Source organism: Brachyhypopomus gauderio, chromosome 8, assembly GCF_052324685.1.
Source record: "Brachyhypopomus gauderio isolate BG-103 chromosome 8, BGAUD_0.2, whole genome shotgun sequence".
Taxonomy (NCBI): Eukaryota; Metazoa; Chordata; class Actinopteri; order Gymnotiformes; family Hypopomidae; genus Brachyhypopomus; species Brachyhypopomus gauderio.
In genome coordinates this window covers 20076958-20095246 of record NC_135218.1, presented here as the reverse complement: position 1 = coordinate 20095246, position 18289 = coordinate 20076958, and the positions used below count along the sequence as shown (strand labels likewise).

At 43.2% G+C, this 18289-nt stretch overlaps 1 protein-coding gene across 2 annotated transcripts; it reads left to right on the top strand.

Moving 5' to 3' along the window:
* Positions 1-1809: 1809 nt before the first annotated feature.
* ssb (small RNA binding exonuclease protection factor La) lies at positions 1810-8432 on the top strand. Of its 2 annotated transcripts, none has more exons than XM_077015216.1 (12): positions 1810-1931; positions 2498-2556; positions 2629-2732; positions 2826-3000; positions 3232-3339; positions 3557-3660; positions 3876-3947; positions 4356-4398; positions 5838-5975; positions 6126-6321; positions 7110-7256; positions 7359-8432. In XM_077015216.1, the coding sequence occupies exons 2-12, from the start codon at positions 2500-2502 to the stop codon at positions 7448-7450; spliced, it is 1236 nt and encodes a 411-aa protein (XP_076871331.1). In that variant the 5' UTR covers positions 1810-1931; positions 2498-2499; the 3' UTR covers positions 7451-8432. The 2 variants fall into 2 exon arrangements, with proteins under 2 accessions (XP_076871331.1, XP_076871332.1); XM_077015217.1 differs by having other exon boundaries at positions 1833-1931; positions 2467-2556.
* The last annotated feature ends 9857 nt before the right edge of the window (positions 8433-18289 follow it).

The following is an 18289-nucleotide window of genomic DNA, read 5'->3' as shown; positions in this document are numbered from 1 at the left end:
TTTCAGTGCGTTGGTATTGATCAGAAGTGAACAGCATTCGGATATGAATACTGAGCTGTGATTCGCAGACGACTGGTCTATGTTGAATGGAAGTAATTACAATATCTGAATCAGTTCAGGTAAGTGGGTGGAAGGGTCGGTATGACAGACTATATTTCTCAATAGACATCGTAGATTACGCTGACATTAGTTTCTACTGTATGTACTTACAGCTTCCGATTTGTTTAGTTACTTATTCGCAGATGCTTGATGTGCCAGACCAATAACATGCATCATAAATAACAGGTTCCTCTCTTTCAGAGAACATCATCCAGCTGGGAAAGTTTAAACATGTAAAACAAGATCATTTATTGCTGATTACCCTAGTATTGATGATTACCTTAGTATCATAAGACTAAACACCAAACAACAGTAGATTGCATATAGTAATCCTGGTTTGTGCCACGTGTTTGTGCAATCAGTCAATAATTGTGTAACAATAAGGAACTGTGTAGCAGTAATGTAAATGAAATGTTAAATAAATGTGCCATATTTTGTCAATTGTGATTTTTACACCCCAATCGAAATTTGTCCTCCGCTTTTAACCCATCTGTGCAGTCAGAACACACACACACACACACACACACACTAGTGATTACTAGGGGGCTGTGGATCAAACGTACCCAGAGCGGTGGGCAGCCCTAGCCCGGGGAGCAGTTGGGGTTAGGTGCCTTGCTCAAGGGCACCTCAGTCATGGCCTGTCTGGGAATCGAACCCACGACCCTCCGGTCACAAGACCAGTTCCCTAACCGCCAGGCCATGACTGCCCTAATTGTTTAATGTGTGAGCAGTGACTTGTAGTGTAACAGTAATGGGGTAATGTGTGAGCAGTCACTAGTAGTGTAACAGTAATGAGGTAATGTGTGAGCAGTCACTAGTAGTGTAAGAGTCAGTAATGGTGTAATGTGTGAGCAGTCACTAGTGTAACAGTAATGGTGTAATTCCTTAGAATTGGAGAAGTGAGCGAGGCCTAGATGCCTATGATTTCTGTGACCCAGATCACTTCATGGAGATGCTGGCTTCTCTTCAGGATATCAGGTGGAGTGGCTTTTCAGTGACTTAGAGTGGAGGGTGACATGATTCCCAGCACGTTTTTCATTTTGTGGCTCTGGCAGTTTGCAGCCCTTCCTTCCACACCACGTTCACAGGCACACATGACTGGAGCAACACGTGTGCAGCTACAGGGTTGGACAGTGAAATACTAGGTGCAGTTGTACATGTCATCTACACGTCACATGACCATAACACAGAGCAATCTCTAGAGGCTGCTGGATCCGGCTGTCCTCCTGCAGCTGGTGTTGGTGTGTCTTTTATTTTCTAAAAGAAAGTAAAAGCATGACAAGGCAAGAATTCAAAGTAAGGAGCGTTTCAATATTTTAACATTTGATATTTCACTAAGAAATCCTAAAAAGGTAATGTGTTTATATAGGTGACTTTGAAAAGGGAATAAACACTATTGATTGAATACATATATATATATATATATATATATATATATATATATATATATATATATATATATATATATATATATATATATATTTAAGTAGGAAGGTATTTCAAACTTAATCAACAAAATGTAAGAATAATATGGTATTCATTTTATTTTATGCTTTATTTTATGTTTATTTAGAAACACATGAAATCAAACGATGTTCATTGTAAAGTCATTGTACTTTGTCTGCCGGACAATACGTATAAGGAGGATTTAAGTCATTTGAAACCCTGGTATGGAGCGCTTAAACAAACACCAACTCCCATAATTCATTGCTTCATTCATAAAATGACGTTTCTAGTACGTGAACTCGCATGGATTCATGGGAAGAATCGGTGTGGTCGCGTCGCGTGAGAGAAACGTTGTAGCGGGAGCCTGCAGGTTGGAATACGTACAGGTTAGTGTGATTTTGCTGTATTCCTGTAATATAGCTTGATTAAACTATATACTTTCGTATTGTTTTTGTTTGTTTGTGTTGACGGTAACCTGAACAAATGTGAAGTGTTTGCAGACCTGCTATGTGGTTGTGCACATGCAGCGCGTTAGGTAGCTAACGTGGCTAACGTGTGGAGTGTGGTGTAGTAACTTGGGCAGCTGGGTGTCCCCGCCAGGTTGTGTTTAGTTGTAGGACACGCTGTGAATGTTCTTACATGAAGGAAAACGGAAGGTCTTGTGTCCACGCGAAGCTCGCCTTACGTTCTTCTCGCGCTCGCTAACTAATGCGGCTTTAAAGTTCCGTTTCCGGGACGCACGTGTGGCCGAGCTGCGTCCTCCACACAGTACATGAACTCCAGGAATAAAACACAGAATGTCCCCTTTTTACGCGTTTCCTGAGGATTTAGCTCAAAATGAGAGTGAAGACGAGGATCTAACCGTTAATGTCGTGGTTGGTCTGCTGGTTTGCTAGCTGTGTCTGGTTTGTCTTTCTCCAGTGTTTCTCTTTTGCTTTTGTTTGGTGATCAGACATGGCTGAAGAACAGGAAAACTCTCCCCTGGAGAAGAAGGTGGCAGAACAGATAGAGGTGAGAATCGCCTCCACATTTATTTGTCTTTAAAAAAGTACAATATTAATTTAATTTGTCATGCTTTTCCAGTACTATTTTGGAGACCACAATCTTCCTAGAGACCGTTTCCTTAAGGAACAGATGCAGCTGGATGATGGTTGGGTTACCCTGGAAACAATGCTCAAGTTTAACAGGTGCGTGCGTCAAGATCACAGATGTTCCTGTGGTGACTGACCATGCTAGTGTCTGTCTGCACTCGAGTATCTCATACCATTTTGTTGATTCAGACTGAAGACTTTGACAACGGACGCTACAGTTATTGTTGAGTCACTGCGGAAATCTAAGACTGGGCTCCTGGAGATCAGTGAAGACCAAACAAAGATTCGACGTTGCCTGAGCAGACCTCTCCCAGAGCACAGTGACGAGTACAGGGATGCTCTCAAACACAGGTCCATATACATGGTGGGTTACAGCAGTCTGTCCTCTCTACCTTTCACTGTCAAGTACTAATTAACAGAAATGTGACACTTAGTAAAAAGACTAAGATCTAAAATGAATATGAATACAAATGAACAGAAATGTGATACTCAGTAAAAGGACCTTTAGCTCTAAAACTGCTTTTCTGACGTGGCGAAGCTGAGTGGCACCTCACCTTCCCTGTTGTGGATATTTGGGGCATTGTCATAACCACAGAAAGGCTTCCCCCTGGACACCACACTGGACGAGCTGAAGGAGTGGCTGTATTCTAAAGGAGTGGTGGAGAACATACACATGCGCAAAGGACCCCAGAAGACTTTCAAAGTAAAAGTCTCATTTACCTCTCAAAATAAAGCTGTCGGTTCTACTCTCTTCTCGTGTTTATCTTTTAAAAAATGGACATTACAGACAAAAATAGACATAGTAACTTGCTTTTTGTATGGAGGTGATTCACATGGTGCTACGATTGCCATTACAAAACTTAGCACAAAGTGTCTTGAGTTGATCGTGTGGTGCTGATCCTTCCTGGTCCTCTCTACAGGGCTCCATCTTTGCTGTCATGGGCTCTGAAGATGCTGCCAAGGCTTTTGTGATGAGAGACGATGTCAAACAGTTTAAAGGGAATGACATGATTGTTCTGATGAAGTATGTAACAGACACAATACTACACCAGACCCCACCACCACCACCACCACGCCTGTGCTTCATCCCTGTCTGTGTCGTTGCCTCCGTCTGGCCACCTTCCCCCGTCTGTGTTGCCCGTGTCGTTCTTGCTTGCTCAGTCGCCTGTACACTCGGATCTACTCGATCCTTCGTAATGTAGTGGGGGATCTTGTTAACCTTTGACCTCTGTATTGCAGAGATGACTATTTTACTAAGAAAGCAGAAGAGAAGAAGCAGTGTCGTGTGCAAGCCAAAGCCAAAGCAAAGAGGTACACACACACACACACACACACGCACGCACATGTGCTCATACGCCCATACAGACACACACAGACTTGTGCATGCGTATATCTCCATAGATTTGTTCAGCCGTGTGTGTAGTCCCTCACTCACATAATCGCGCTCTGTCTCTCTTGGGCGCACACACACGTTACATCACTGTTCCGGAGGAATTAAATTTCGTGACACTGTGTACCTGTACTCAGATTTAATGACAATAAAAGCCTCTTGACTTCACACACACACTCCACAACTGAGAAAAGGTTATATTTACATATGCACTCCTGGGCAATTCTGGTTCTTTGTGGTGATTTGGCAGTTTTAAACACCCCCCCCCCCCTTACCTGAATTGTTGTAGTTTTACTAATCTCCAGTAAAGTTGTTTGTTTGCTTTTAAGTGAAAAAGAAGAACAACAGAGACAGGCTGAAGAAGAAGAAATGGTGAGTTTCTAACCCTAACCCCTAAACCTAACCATTAGTTTCACACCAGGCTGTGCCAACTTTAATTTTTAATCAGCCTCTAAGAATCCACTACCTCACACACTTCACAGGTCTCATCAGGTAGGCACGCTCTTTACTGCTGAATGTATTCGCTGAATTATGAATATTGCCCACAACACCTTCAGAAGGCCCCTCCCCTTTATGCTTATTTTTAAACCTCCACATATAAAACCTTTAAACATATTCATAATGGCCTGCCAAGTGATGCTTTCCTAGCTACCCTTGGCTTACAGGCCTGCACATCAAACTGCACAAGCAAGGATGTTTCAGGCTGCAAGCCCCCATCTCCACTGGTCTTGTACAGTCCTGCTGCCCCCATCTCCACTGGTCTTGTACAGTCCTGCTGCCCACACGTGCTCTGCTCAGACGCTTGACCCACTGCGTCAAAATGATCACCTCAGTAAAATAAAATAACCCCAGTGTTCAGCACCATATCTACAACAGTACACATGTAGTTAGCATGTTTCAGCTACATTTTAGTTATTTATTGATCGATCTAAAACATTATTTGAAATTTTTGACTCCTTGTTTTTGCTTTTTGTTGACAGTCTGGTGTCTAACCCTGAATAAGTTGAATTAAAAGATAGTAAATCCTCAATCAATTACTATGTTGGGAGGGTGTGTGGTCAAATTAGTCATTGGTATTTGAGCTTAATATTGGATAGTTCATTATCTTTTAAAATGCATATAACTCCACTTGTAAGTAGGTTAGAGATGGGCGAACCCTATAGTTAGGGTTATAATTGGGCTTTTTTAAGAAATCATGCTGTTCTTTTCTGACTAAGAAGAATTTTGTAACTTTAGGCTGCGGAGATGTTGTACACTGTATATAAAATATAATCTCTCTGGGTGTGGTTTATCATTGTGCACCAAGATTTATTACAAAGTGTTCTTTTTCTATGCGTTATTGTGCTTTATATGATAAAGTAGCTTTGACATTAGGTTCAAGAAAATTTCATTGGTATAAATTCATGAATCTATTTTTTGGGATAGTACCTCATCTATGTAGTTTGATGAAGTGCAAGAAGAGTGAACTTTATGCCCTTACCCTAACCCTGATATGATAACCCCTACACCCTCAACTAACCTGATAGCCTCACCTCACCTGACCTCCTCAAAGTGATTGGAATATGATGCAAAAGGTTTTCCAGCAACTGTTCTCTGTTTTGCAGCAACTGAATGTTTTTAAAAACATGCTTGTAAAAATGGAAATGGAGAAAAATGTATGTTTTTAAATGTCTTAGGAAGTTGATGTACAATGTATGTATTATGGAAACTAGGGGGTTGTTGCTACTGTCTTGGCCAGGACTCCTGAAAACCAGATTGTAAATCTCAGTAAGATTTTTATTATTATTGATCTCAATCCGTTGTGCTTGTAGAAAGCTCTGGAGGACCAAAGAGGCTGTGTGTTGAAGTTCTCTGGTGATCTGGGTCAGACCTCTCGAGAGGACTTCCACAAGCTCTTCTCTGAACATGCGCAGATCAAATGGATCGACTTTATCCGTGGAGCAAAAGAGGTGGGGGGCTGTGTTCAATCTCCACGTCCTTCTGATACTCTGACTTGTTAATATTATAGTGAGCAGTCTTTACATGCATGTTCTAAACCCACTGTTTTTCTGGAGATTTAGTTCAAATGTGCTTCTCGGACCTGTCTGTCCCAACTACAGGGCACAATCCTGTTCCGCTCAAACGCTAAGGAAGCCCTGCAGAAAGCCCTGGAGGCGTCCGGAGGGGAGGAGCTGATGGTGAAGGACCAGGTGGTTCACTGGGAGGTGCTGGAGGGCGATGAAGAGCTAGAGATGTTGAAGAAAATTATCGAGAGCCAACAGGAGTCGCTCAACAAAAACAAATTCAGAGGAAAAGGTGTGTGCACCAGCTCACTATCGTCCCAGTCACTGTCATTCGAAACAGTTTAGAGATGTTTGAGCAAATTCTTTTAGAAGACACTATTTTACCATTGTAAATATGGATTAAGTAATTTTGTAGAAACTATTTGTAGAAACTGTTCCTGGTGCGGGTTGCAGTGAGGCAAGCTATATTGTAATGTTAATGCTAATGGATTATCATCACCTTCTCAATGGGTGTAAATAGTGAGCATGACTGCTAGCATTCACATCTGCCGAGCACGTCATGTTAGGAGTCTGGTATGTTAAGACTGGGATGCAGTAACTTACTGTAGGTTAGCAGCAGTAATGTTGGCCTTCATGTTGGGCTAGCAGTACTACACTCAGTTCAAAGTGAAATTCACTGCAAATTCAAAATGTTTGGTGACCAAGTGGCTGCCCTCCATAGACACCTTATCAGCTAATTATCCAGCGATATTTGTTTAAAACCATAAGGTGATCGGTACATCAAACTGAACAACAGACATACTGATGCTATGAATCATTTTATGAAAAAGGATATAGGGGATGAAATGCACATCCTCGTGGCTCTGGACTCTCACCAGGGGATTCACACACATCCTTAAAGGCACAAAAAAACAACGAACACTGCTGACTGGTTTCCTGAAGTGTTGGAAGAAACACCAAGCACATATGTGACTACGATTCCTGTATGCCTGCCGTTAAGATTAGAGTTAGGATTAGGCTGACCTGAGTCTGTTGATTGCACTCTGCTCAGCTCCCTGTTTGTGTGCTCTCCTGTGGCAGGTGGTCATAGGGGTCGCGGGCGGGGTCGGGGTCGTGGTGGCCGTCGGGACAGAGGTGGAGGAGAACCGCAGCAGTTCCAGGGCAAGAAAACCAAGTTTAGCAGTGATGACGACGATGATGATGGTGGAGCTGAGGGTGATGAAGCAGGTGAGGCAGAGGTCTCCGTCCCACTCTGAATCTTAACTGATATCCGTCAGCGTCGACCTCCTGTTCAATACTCACCAGATACTCGTTTTCTTGCTGTCGCAGAACCTGCTGCATCGAAGAAGAGAGTCCTGGAGTCAAACGGGACGGACACAGAGGGTCCAGCCTCGAAGCTGGCCAAGGAAGACGCCTCCTAGGCCAAGGCAGACGCCTGCTAGGCCAAGGCCTATTGTCCTCCTGTGCTGTAAATAACCCTCTTAGATCAGACAAGGAACTCAGACACCAAGACAACTAAGGTGGCCTATAATAAACTTCATGGTGATCTACAGAATTGGACCTGCGAGACATTATCATCCTGTGAGAACAGACTGCTCAGTAATTGAAGCCCTTGTTTAAACCCATGTGGTTATTTCAGTGTGTAAAGGTTTTTCATGCATATTGGTTAAGGATGCTGAAGGTTTGAGATTTGGAGCACTGCACCTATAGCCTTGACAGTCACAGGGCTCTGTGTGCAAGTTCCATCACTTCAGTCTGTTTGTTTCCTTATATGTGTGTGTATAAGGCCTTGGTTTCATTATGAAGTCCTGGTCCTGCGATGTCAGACCAGCGTGTGGAATCAGAATCACCTCCGTCTGGATAACCTATTTTTACTGACCTAAAAAAATACGCAGTGATATTTAGAAAAGGATGAGGTTTCATCTTTATTAAAAACGTAAATATTATTTGTATTATCAAGCAACAGTTTGGATTCAGAGGTCCAGAGATTTAGTTTATGGCTTTCCATTTCTCTTTGGTCATTACAAATTATTGTTAGCTGGTTGCCTCACTACTGGTATAATCCTGTAATGTTTTGTATTAATTCCCATGGGTTGGGATGCATGTTCTTGCTTGAAAGGACCATAGTGAACATGTGGGAAGGGGTGGTTTTGGTTTTTTTCTTTTGTGATCCAGTTTCGCTCCTCTCTCACATTACCTGCTCCTCCTCAACACTGTGCAGTGCCATTTTAATTTAGTTTGGTTTATACTAACCTCACAGAGGATGTAAGCCTGAAGGTGTCCCAGTCCTTTTCACTGCAGTGATGGGGCCATGTCCCAGTCCTTTTCACTGCAGTGACATCATGACTGAAGTTAGCTCAATATATCGTGCTTTAATTTTCAATAAAAATAAATTAAAAAGTGGTCTCAAGTTTTTCATGTTTAAACTTGCTGAAGTGGTGTTGCTCGGCCAGAAGATGGTGCTGTTGTTTTTTGCCTGAATACTTAAATAATGGGATGTCACCGTGCATGAGGTGTCTTTGTTGTATGCCTTCTCTCTCCACACTGCACTGGGTTAAAATGTTGACCTGCTTCTTTTAGAATTTGTGGTAAGAGGTACCGTCTGCTGAGTTACCTGGAGAGGTGTGTCTGTCACAGCTCCCACACCTATGGCATATTTGCAAACACTTCCCTTCGTGAAGTTTCTACTGGAGTTACTAACACTTCTAACTGCATCCCACTGATGGTTTTCCAAAGATGGAAGTGTGTCAACACTTCTGCGTTTGTGTTTGGATCCTGTTTTAGGGAGGGGATGAGACTTAGCCATATCAAGAACCTTAGGGCTTAGCTAGTTTATTCAGTTAAGTGGTGAGGATGGGTTTGTTTTGTAGGTAAAATTGATATAATGCTATTAATGGAGTGGATCATCTGTCAATTGATGGAGGTTCAGAGAACTAGAAGGCGGGGACAGAACCTCTTTACAAATGATCTCTCAAAAAGATGAGATGATCACAGCAGCAGGTTTTCCTGATTGCTTCCCCAATGTGTCTCGAGCCTCCTGTCTTCACGCAGTTGCACTGTGAATTACCCACTACCACCCGCCATCACCTTTCAGACACCAGAAACGCTAGTCAGGCTGTAGAAGAGTGAGGTCCATACTCCTTCCCTCACTAAAAACAAATACCTCACCAATCAAATCATTGGCTGGTACTATCTGTTTTATCCAATAATACCCAATAACCCCATAAGCCCATAACACAATAATCAGAGGAAATGTAGTTTGTATATGTAAGGTGTATTGACTGTTGGAAGTCACTACACTTTTAATGTAGTGCTTAAGACACAGAAAAGCTTTTCACCTTCTATCAAAAGTACTGATGCATTTGCTGAATCTCAGAATGTCAAGACTTTCATTGTAGATTTTGCAACATTTCAAATATGGTTTTCCAAGTATTACTCAGTAACAGAAAATTCAAACATAACCACATGCCTCACAATGTATTAGGCTTCCTTGTCACCAAAAATCATCAAATTGTCTGTTGTCAAATTCACAATGAGTGTCACTCTAATCAGTTGTTTCTTTCTGTGCAGCAGACTATGTCAGAGTTTCCTTCTATACACAAGCCTATGTAGTTTGTTTTTCAAGAAGTTAATTTACAGGATGACTGTGTGTGTGTGTGAGTGCTTGTGTGGATGGATGCTTTTGGTGAACGATTGTGTGTGGGTGATTGAGTGTGTGTGGTCATCTGTGGAACCTGCACTGGTGTGTAGAATAGCCTCTGTGCTTCTCAGTGATCAGAAGAACGGGCTCTTCTCAAGGTCACAGTGCAGTCTTCTGTTCTGGGCCTTCGGTTTGAGTAAACTGAGATGATGACGACACACTTCCTCACTTTCTATTCAGATGGAACATACATGACCACTCAACACAGACTCAGATTTGTCAGTCAGACCAACACTAAGATACACTTCACCCTCTAAGGTTAGAGTTATTAGTCTAACCCCAACCCTACAATCACTTTTCTTTCTTATTTCAGACGGACTGTTTCTATGACAACCTTATTGTGGCCTGCAAAAGGGAGGGAAGAGGGAGGAGAGGAGAGGGGGAGAGAGGGGGAGTGGGAGAAGAGAGAGGAGGAATGAAAGAGGAAAGGGGAGAGAATGAGAAAACAAAAGGGATAATGAGGCAAGAAGATGGAGCCAAAAAAACAGAGGGAAAGGTAGAGAAAGGGGGAGTCATGACAGGAAATGAATGTGCTTATTTACACCGTTCTGTTCACCTACACCGTTCTGTTCATCTAATATTGCAGTACTTTGCCTTTATACACTATAATTAAAGTCAGGTCAATTTGGCCAATGAAATATAGATATAGTTTTATTACTATTATTAATGTTACATTTTCTGCAGATAAAATTAAGTTTGACCTTGCTGACCTGGCCATAGTTCATGTGCTTGCAGGCGTTGAATCCTGTCACCCCCAGCTGCTGGAATGTGCTGTGACAGCTGTCTGCTGTGGTTAGCTACCCACACAGCACATCCTCTCCAGCTATTTATACTCAGATTCCAGCTAGCATGCACAATTGTAGTTGTCACGGCAACCATGAATGAAGAGAGCCAAGCTCTGATTGGCTTAGAGTGTGTCTGTCCCTTCTCTCTCTGTTCAAGGTTCTTATCTCCTATATAAGCACTCATGATTATTCATGAGAACTCATGAAAATGAGAATAGTATGGTGACTGATGTTTCAGAAATGCTATCACTATATAAATCTACTCAATTCAAAATGAACAGTTTAACTGCACTGGAATATTGTAGGTCCTCTGGCAAGGATAAATTCATACAGACTCATTCTTTCAAATCTATCCAGCCTTTGCCGTCACTGTTTACAAAATAATTCATTATTGGAAATGTGCGATTTAATTATTTGCAAGAAATAACTGCAGTGTATTCTTTAGCTCTCACTGTAGCTGCCAGTATTCCCCTGAACCAAATCGTTGCATTATAATGTATGTAAATGAAATGCAAATATGGTGCTTGGCCACAAGTGGGGGAGATCATAGGCAATTATCATAAATGTGGTCATTAGCATATGGCTGTTCACAAGAATTGTGATGTGCCTCAGCTTATCAAATGACAGCAGTGTGCTTGTGCAACTCTTCTGCAACTCTTCCCATTACCTGCCGTAATGTCAGGTGTGTGAATACTGAAGCACCTGCTCCCGTCCTCTCTTTCACTCATGTTCCTTTTGCCCTCCCTGTCTCGTTCACCATGTCTTTGCACCCTGCTCCAGTGCTGCAGTGCTCTGGTCCTCCAGTGCTGCAGTGCTCTGGTCCTCCAGTGCTCTGGTGCTCTGATCCTCCAGTGCTGCAGTGCTCTGGTCCTCCAGTGCCTACTCTCTACTTTCCTTCATCTTTGTCTGGTAGCTGAACTTTGTGAGCTGTTGTAGTGGCTCATTCAACTTATTACTAGGGTCCAATTGACCCTGGAGGGCAGGGGCAGTGGTGGCTGACTATAAGACACCTGTATATATATGTATGAATAAGAGTACAGGTTTGTGTGTGTGTGTGTGATGGCGTGTCCTGTGACGGTGTGTGCTCTTCTGGGTTGTGCTCCTCGTCACTCTTACCACCAGACAGGGCCCCAGCAGATGGCCCCCCAGCAGACAGGCCTCCTGCTAGGGTTACACAGTGTTAGGGTTGGGCTTTGTTATGGTTAGACGGTATTAGGGTTAGAAGGGTGTATTAGGGTTAGACGGTGTTAGGGTTAGAAGGGTGTGTTAGGTTTAGACAGTGTTAGAGTTGGGCTTTGTTATGGTTAGACGGTGTTAGGGTTAGAAGGCTGTATTAGGGTTAGACGGTGTTAGGGTTAGAAGGCTGTATTAGGGTTAGACGGTGTTAGGGTTAGAAGGGTGTATTAGGGTTAGACGGTGTTAGGGTTAGAAGGGTGTATTAGGGTTAGACGGTGTTAAAGTTAGAAGGGTGTGTTCCTCCAGGAAGGTCAGCTGGCAGGTGCTGCTTATGCTGTGGTCCAGTATCTGAGGTAAAGTTAGTAAAGTTAGGGTTAGTAAAGTTAGGATTAGTAAAGTTAGTAAAGAGTGGGACTGGCAAGACTAGACTGGATTGGTGGGGAGGGTGAGGCAGAGCTGGAAGTGGGATTATAGCAAGGTGTTGATTTCTGATTTATGTCCTTCCCCCGCCCTGACCCTTGACCCCAAACCACTCTTAATGACAAGAATAAGAAAATTACCTAGCATGGTTACCATGGACACCAGTGATTACTACATCTGGAAAATTATAGGCTGCTTCAGAGCAGCAGGCTGGTGATCACGCTTCTGTGTGATGCTCTAAACTAACAGCTGTGCAGCCAATGGGAAACACACAACTGAGCTAAAGGGGCCTCAGAATCTTAACTGAGTTAATGAATCTCCTCCTCAGCCCCCAATCTCATCTTTCTCCTCTCTCCTCTCCTTTCTCCTCTCTCCTCCTTTCTCCTCTCTCTCCTCTCTCCTCATTGTCCTCTCTCTCCTCCTCTCTCCTTCCATCTCCTTCTCTTTTCCTGTTCCTGTCAATTCAATTCAAATCAGTGGTACTTTATTGACATGGTAAATATTCACACTAAATCTCATCAGCTGTGCTAACCTTATTCTAACCCAAAATACACGTGTGCTCAGTGTCAGTGTGCGGAGTGGTCATATAGGAGGAGTGATCATATAGGTGGTGTGGGGTGACCGTGTGGGGTGATCATGTACGTGGTGTGGGATGACCGTGTGGGATGATCATATAGGTGGTGTGGGGTGACCATGTGGGGTGATCATATAGGTGGTGTGGGGTGACCGTGTTGGATGATCATATAAGTGGTGTGGGGTGATCATGTAGGTGGTGTGGGGTGACCGTTTGGGGTGATTATATAGGTGATGTGGGGTGACCATGTGGGGTGATCATATAGGTAGTGTGGGGTGACCATGTGGGGTGATCGGTGGTGTGGGGTCATCATATAGGTCATAAGTGGTTCAGTTGAGATGTAAAGTTGGCAATAACCGAATTGTACAATAATGGGCAAATGATAACAGAGTTGTGACTATATTAACAGTTACAGTTCTACATACTGTATGTGGACTTTACTGTACAACAGTTTATCTGTCACCCCAAGCTCAGGTGCAGGGCAGAATCTGGGTCAGGGCAGGATCTGGATCAGGGCAGGGTCTGGTGTGAAGGCTAGTCCAACCTGCCAAAGCACTGGAGCCTGAACCAGTATTCATCATCATTAGGTGTGCATGGCATTCACAGTGAGCAATTAGAGGCAAGCTGGACACTAGCTGACCAGAGACTATGTTAAAGAATACTGAGCCAAACAAGTGTGAGAGACACAGGAAGCAAAGGAGGAACGTTTCTCAAACTCATGTATGCACACATCGCTGTACTGAAAACACACGCATGTGTGGACTGGCTGCTGCTTCCGCCGGCTGGGTAAACACCCCCACCCCCCACCCCCAACCCACCAGCTTCATTTAAATGATAATGGGGGCCACAAAAAAGCAGTTGATGTGGTTATTTCGTTGTTTCAAGATTGTCTCATACAAAATAATGAGCAGGGATAAGTGCCTTTGTTTAACAGGGCTATGGCCTGAGATGATAACACACACACACACATATGCACACACACTCGCAAGCAGATGCAGAGACACATACATATGCAGACATACACTCACAAACAGACACTCACACAAACAGAAACGTTGTTGTTATTCATTGTTCTTATGCTCATTCTTAGTTCTGTCCGGGTTTTCTTCTGTTGAAGTAAGTGATTTGTAAGCCTAATAATTCGATTACTAAATGTTAATACTCTGCTTGTATATGACCTATTTTACTGAATGTGTTTTATTGGTTTGTGGGTATCAACTGGGGTTGAGCTTTACTAATACCACGCCTTAGTAAGTAACTTAGTAAGTCTGTAAGCATGAGAGCTTAGCTTTCTTACCTGCACTCTGAGACCCATAACATATCAGACCAGCACTCATTCAGCCCTGCTGTCTTACTGTCCCTGCAGATCACACAGTCTCTCACACTTTCAAGTGACTGTGTTACTTTTCATGTTAATGTGTTTTTTGAACACATTTAACCACAACTGCCACCTGTCACAGGTCAGCCTCATTCTGAGCTATGGTCTTTGCCCTAAGGCCTTCCAGGAAGGAGTTCTTGCTCAGAGTAGGACGGTCAAGGGAAAAAGTGGTCAAGGGGAAAAGGGGTTGTTCTCTGCTGTTCCTCTCACACATGTGGAGAGTTGTGAGCTCTGTGGTTTCAGGGAAGTAAATATTTGGTAAGTGTTCAATGCAGCAATCAGTGTTCCTATAAAGAGCAGATGGTCCTCCTGATTGTAATTTTCATGTGTGATTAACTCCATTCACAATAATGGTCACCCATAGCCTGGATGCACAGCAGACTGTGTGAGATGTGGGTGTGCACACTTAAGTCTGTCACCACCACGTGTTACAGGGTGTGTGTGCATGTAGAAGGCCATGCATGTCTGGAAGTAAGAGCATTCATGTGTGAAATGACTCTAATAGTGTGTTGTCTGCTTCGCCTCCATTCTTACACCATCCCCAGGAGTGCAGCATGCTGGGAACTGTCCTTATGTTCCACGTGCATCACAGAAGGCTGCATCAGTACATCTGATCTTCATGCAGGTTTATGGTTAGTGTAGGAACTGTGCCCATACTGGGCACAGTAAGCATCTGCTCAGACATGCTTATAAAGGCAGCTGACGTAAGAGTTCATAAATAAAATCGGTTGGTTGGATTGTGCTGTCTGTACACCTGATTATGCTGTCTGTACTCCTGATTATGCTGTCTGTACTCTTGATTATGCTATGTCTGTACTCCTGATTATGCTATGTCTGTACTCCTGATTATGCTATGTCTGTACACCTGATTATGCTACATCTGTACTCCTGATCATGCTGTCTGTACTTCTGATTACGCTATGTCTGTACTCCTGATTATGCTATGTCTGTACACCTGATTATGCTACATCTGTACTCCTGATCATGCTGTCTGTACTTCTGATTACGCTATGTCTGTACTTCTGATTATGCTAGAGTAATGACTACAGTAATGACCACGTTAGAGACTACAGTAATGACTACAGTAATGGTATGTAGAAGAATAAGAATTTTTTATCCTTTCCCCTCCCCTCCCCTTCTTACCCCTCCCTCCTTTCCCCTCCCCTCCCCTTCTTACCCCTCCCCTCTTTTCCCCTCCCCTCCCCTCCCCTTCTTACCCCTCCCTCCTTACCCCTCCCCTCGCCTTCTTACCCCTCCCTCCTTACCCCTCCCCTCCCCTCCCCTTCTTACCCCTCCCCTCTTTTCCCCTCCCCTCGCCTTCTTACCCCTCCCTCCTTACCCCTCCCCTCCCCTCCCCTTCTTACCCCTCCCCTCGCCTTCTTACCCCTCCCTCCTTACCCCTCCCCTCCCCTTCTTACCCCTCCCCTCTTTTCCCCTCCCCTCGCCTTCTTACCCCTCCCTCCTTACCCCTCCCCTCCCCTCCCCTTCTTACCCCTCCCCTCGCCTTCTTACCCCTCCCTCCTTACCCCTCCCCTCCCCTTCTTACCCCTCCCCTCTTTTCCCCTCCCCTCCCCACCCCTTTTGATCCCTCTCCTCCTTGTTTTGGATTAAAACTAAACCATATAAAGAGAGAAATGATGTGGACAAGAATCTCTAACTCTCCACTGTCTGTACAGGCCCATCAATCTGAATGAGTTCTTAGAAAAATTAACACCTTTGTCATTCTTGTCTTGGTCTCACTGTGTTGTAGCAGTAAATACACACGTTTTGCCACGATGGCAATTGCAAACAGAAGTGTTGTTCTTATCAAGACAATACGATCACTCCATCACAGCCGGGTCCGCTGGTTCTCCCAGTGCCTTTAAATCACTTTGGTGGCCTTGGTTTAACACACCAAAGAGCAGAAGCCATTTGACAACACAGGATGCAGGGCTACTTGACTACAGATGAAAAGTAAAATAAATGTGTTCAGAATTAGCTGCAAATCAGATAAACTACATTCCAATATCACGGGACTACCTCTCCGTGAAAGCTTTAAGATGCACGTCACAGTTAGCCCCGCCCCCACCTGTCACTCACGTCTGTTTTGTTTATTTAACCATGCGCACGTTCTGTCTTTCAAGGTCCTTCGTCGTATTTTGTAACCCGTCCGCCTCGTTAGCGTATTCAGGTGTTTCATGTTTATTATGGTGTATATATTGCGTGTTTTGTCTACTGAGTTGCAGATCATTGTTTGGTGATCAGCCCTGTTCAATATCGTGATTGTTGTATTTCAGTGTCTTCTTATGGTTTGTTCTTTGTAGTTCATTATGTCTAGGGCTATAGCCCTTCAATATATCTCACTCCTCTCAGTGTTTGTGTTCGCCCTATCGCTCCATGATCCCCTCAGCGTTACAATAAAAATGTACAATTGTACAAAAATTATTTTCATCTGAACATTTTACAAGCACTCCAGAGTGAGTTTTTCAGGCATGTTACAGAGGGAAGTATCCTTTCAATGTGTAAAGTAGATTTGCTAATCAACACCCTACACCCTTATAATGTATAAAGACGTTTTGCTAATAAACTCTCCACACTTTGCTAATAAACTCCCTACTACACTGTGTGACTAGCCAACCTAATTAGCCAAGCTGAACCCATGACAATACAAATTACCCACTTCTCTCTCTTTCTCTCTCTCTGTCTCTCTCTCTCTCTCCCTCCCTCCCTCCCCCTCTCCATGTAAAATAGGTTGTGCTGGTACCCCATGGACTGTATCTAAAAATGTTTTAATCCTCTTGTTCTTTTAGCAGGCGTTCCAGTTCCAAGACTAATGCTGACCCCTTACATTAGCCTGTTTTCACTATTTTGCATAGATAGTTCCAAATGGACATTAACAGATGACTGGCAGGTCTGAACTTTCAGACATATTGAGTTTGCACTCCAAGGACAGAATTTCCTCAACACATTAGCTGAGATAATGTTCAGAGTGGTTGGTGTGAGACTAATGTGGACATCATATCAAATTCAGTGATGTCTTTACAAGCATGAAATCATTAATTGTCCATGATTACTGGAGAAAGTCACATGTAAAATTATGGTTAAATCATACTGTAGTATGACTAATGGAATCACAGTGAGAAGTCAACAGTGTGTTTACTGTGTTCAGATTTGGGGTTTGTAGTCTACCAGTTTGCTGTGTTGAGGTCTGGGGTTTGTAGTCCTCCAGTGTGCTTGCTGTGTTCAAGTCTGGGGTTTGTAGTCCACCAGTGTGTTTACTGTGTTCAAGTCTGGGGTTTGTAGTCCACCAGTGTGTTTGCTGTGTTCAGGTCTGGGTTTTGTAGTCCACCAGTGTGTTTGCTGTGTTCAGATCTGGGATTTGTAGTCCACAAGTGTGTTTACTGTGTTTGGGTCTGGGTTTTGTAGTCCACCTGTGTGTGTGCTGTATAGAGGTCTGGAGTTTTTAGTCCACTTCTGACCATGTTTCTGTTCAACCCCATTTCCAAACACACCTGAACCAGCCAATCCACGTTTTTTAACCTGCCTAAAGTTTTAACTGAACTGAAAATTGGAATGTCTTGTACAACTCTTAAACTTCATATACAGTAAACAGCTATTAGAGTGAAGGAAACTGTTTTCTTTATGATTGGTTCTGATCAGTTTTACAGTAACACTCACAGTGTCAGCTTTACAATTTCACATGTTAATTCAGCACTGGCCTTGATCCTGGCCCATTCTCAGCCACCAGAACATACAATGATTCCAACAGTGACCAAATGTAATGACCATAAAACTTAAACTTTCCTGAAGATCAGTGTTAACAGTAACATTCAATATTGTAAAAGTTAAATGTTTATTCCAGTGTTCATGTCAGCTAAAAATTTTAATAACTTTAATGACTTTATGACGTGACCTGTTTACACTGAATTCTAAAGTTTTAGAAGTCAGGAATGACACATGCACATTTACATTTTTACTGTCCAAAAGGTGCATAAAAACCGTTAGGGTTAGCCCTTTAAAAACCGATTAGGGTTAACCAGGTTAGTCCGGGGTAGCTGGGTTAGCTGTGTGGATTTGCTACAATTAGCTGCGATTTGAGAATCATGAGTCATTGGACCAAATTTGTGCAGTTAAGCCAATTAATGAGTTAATAAAACTGCTAATGAGTTCATAAATTTGCATGTGAAGTTAAGACGCTTATTGAGTTTATATGGTACTATGCCTTACCCTTTCAAATGTGACAGAAGA

Excerpts from the sequence above, each read along its gene's own strand:
- ssb (XM_077015216.1), top strand. The coding sequence starts at position 2,500 with ATGGCTGAAGAACAGGAAAACTCTCCCCTGGAGAAGAAGGTGGCAGAA. Across the intron at positions 2,733-2,825 it reads ACAATGCTCAAGTTTAACAG|ACTGAAGACTTTGACAACGG; the intron begins GTGCGTGCGTCA and ends TTGTTGATTCAG. Across the intron at positions 3,948-4,355 it reads GCCAAAGCCAAAGCAAAGAG|TGAAAAAGAAGAACAACAGA; the intron begins GTACACACACAC and ends TTTGCTTTTAAG.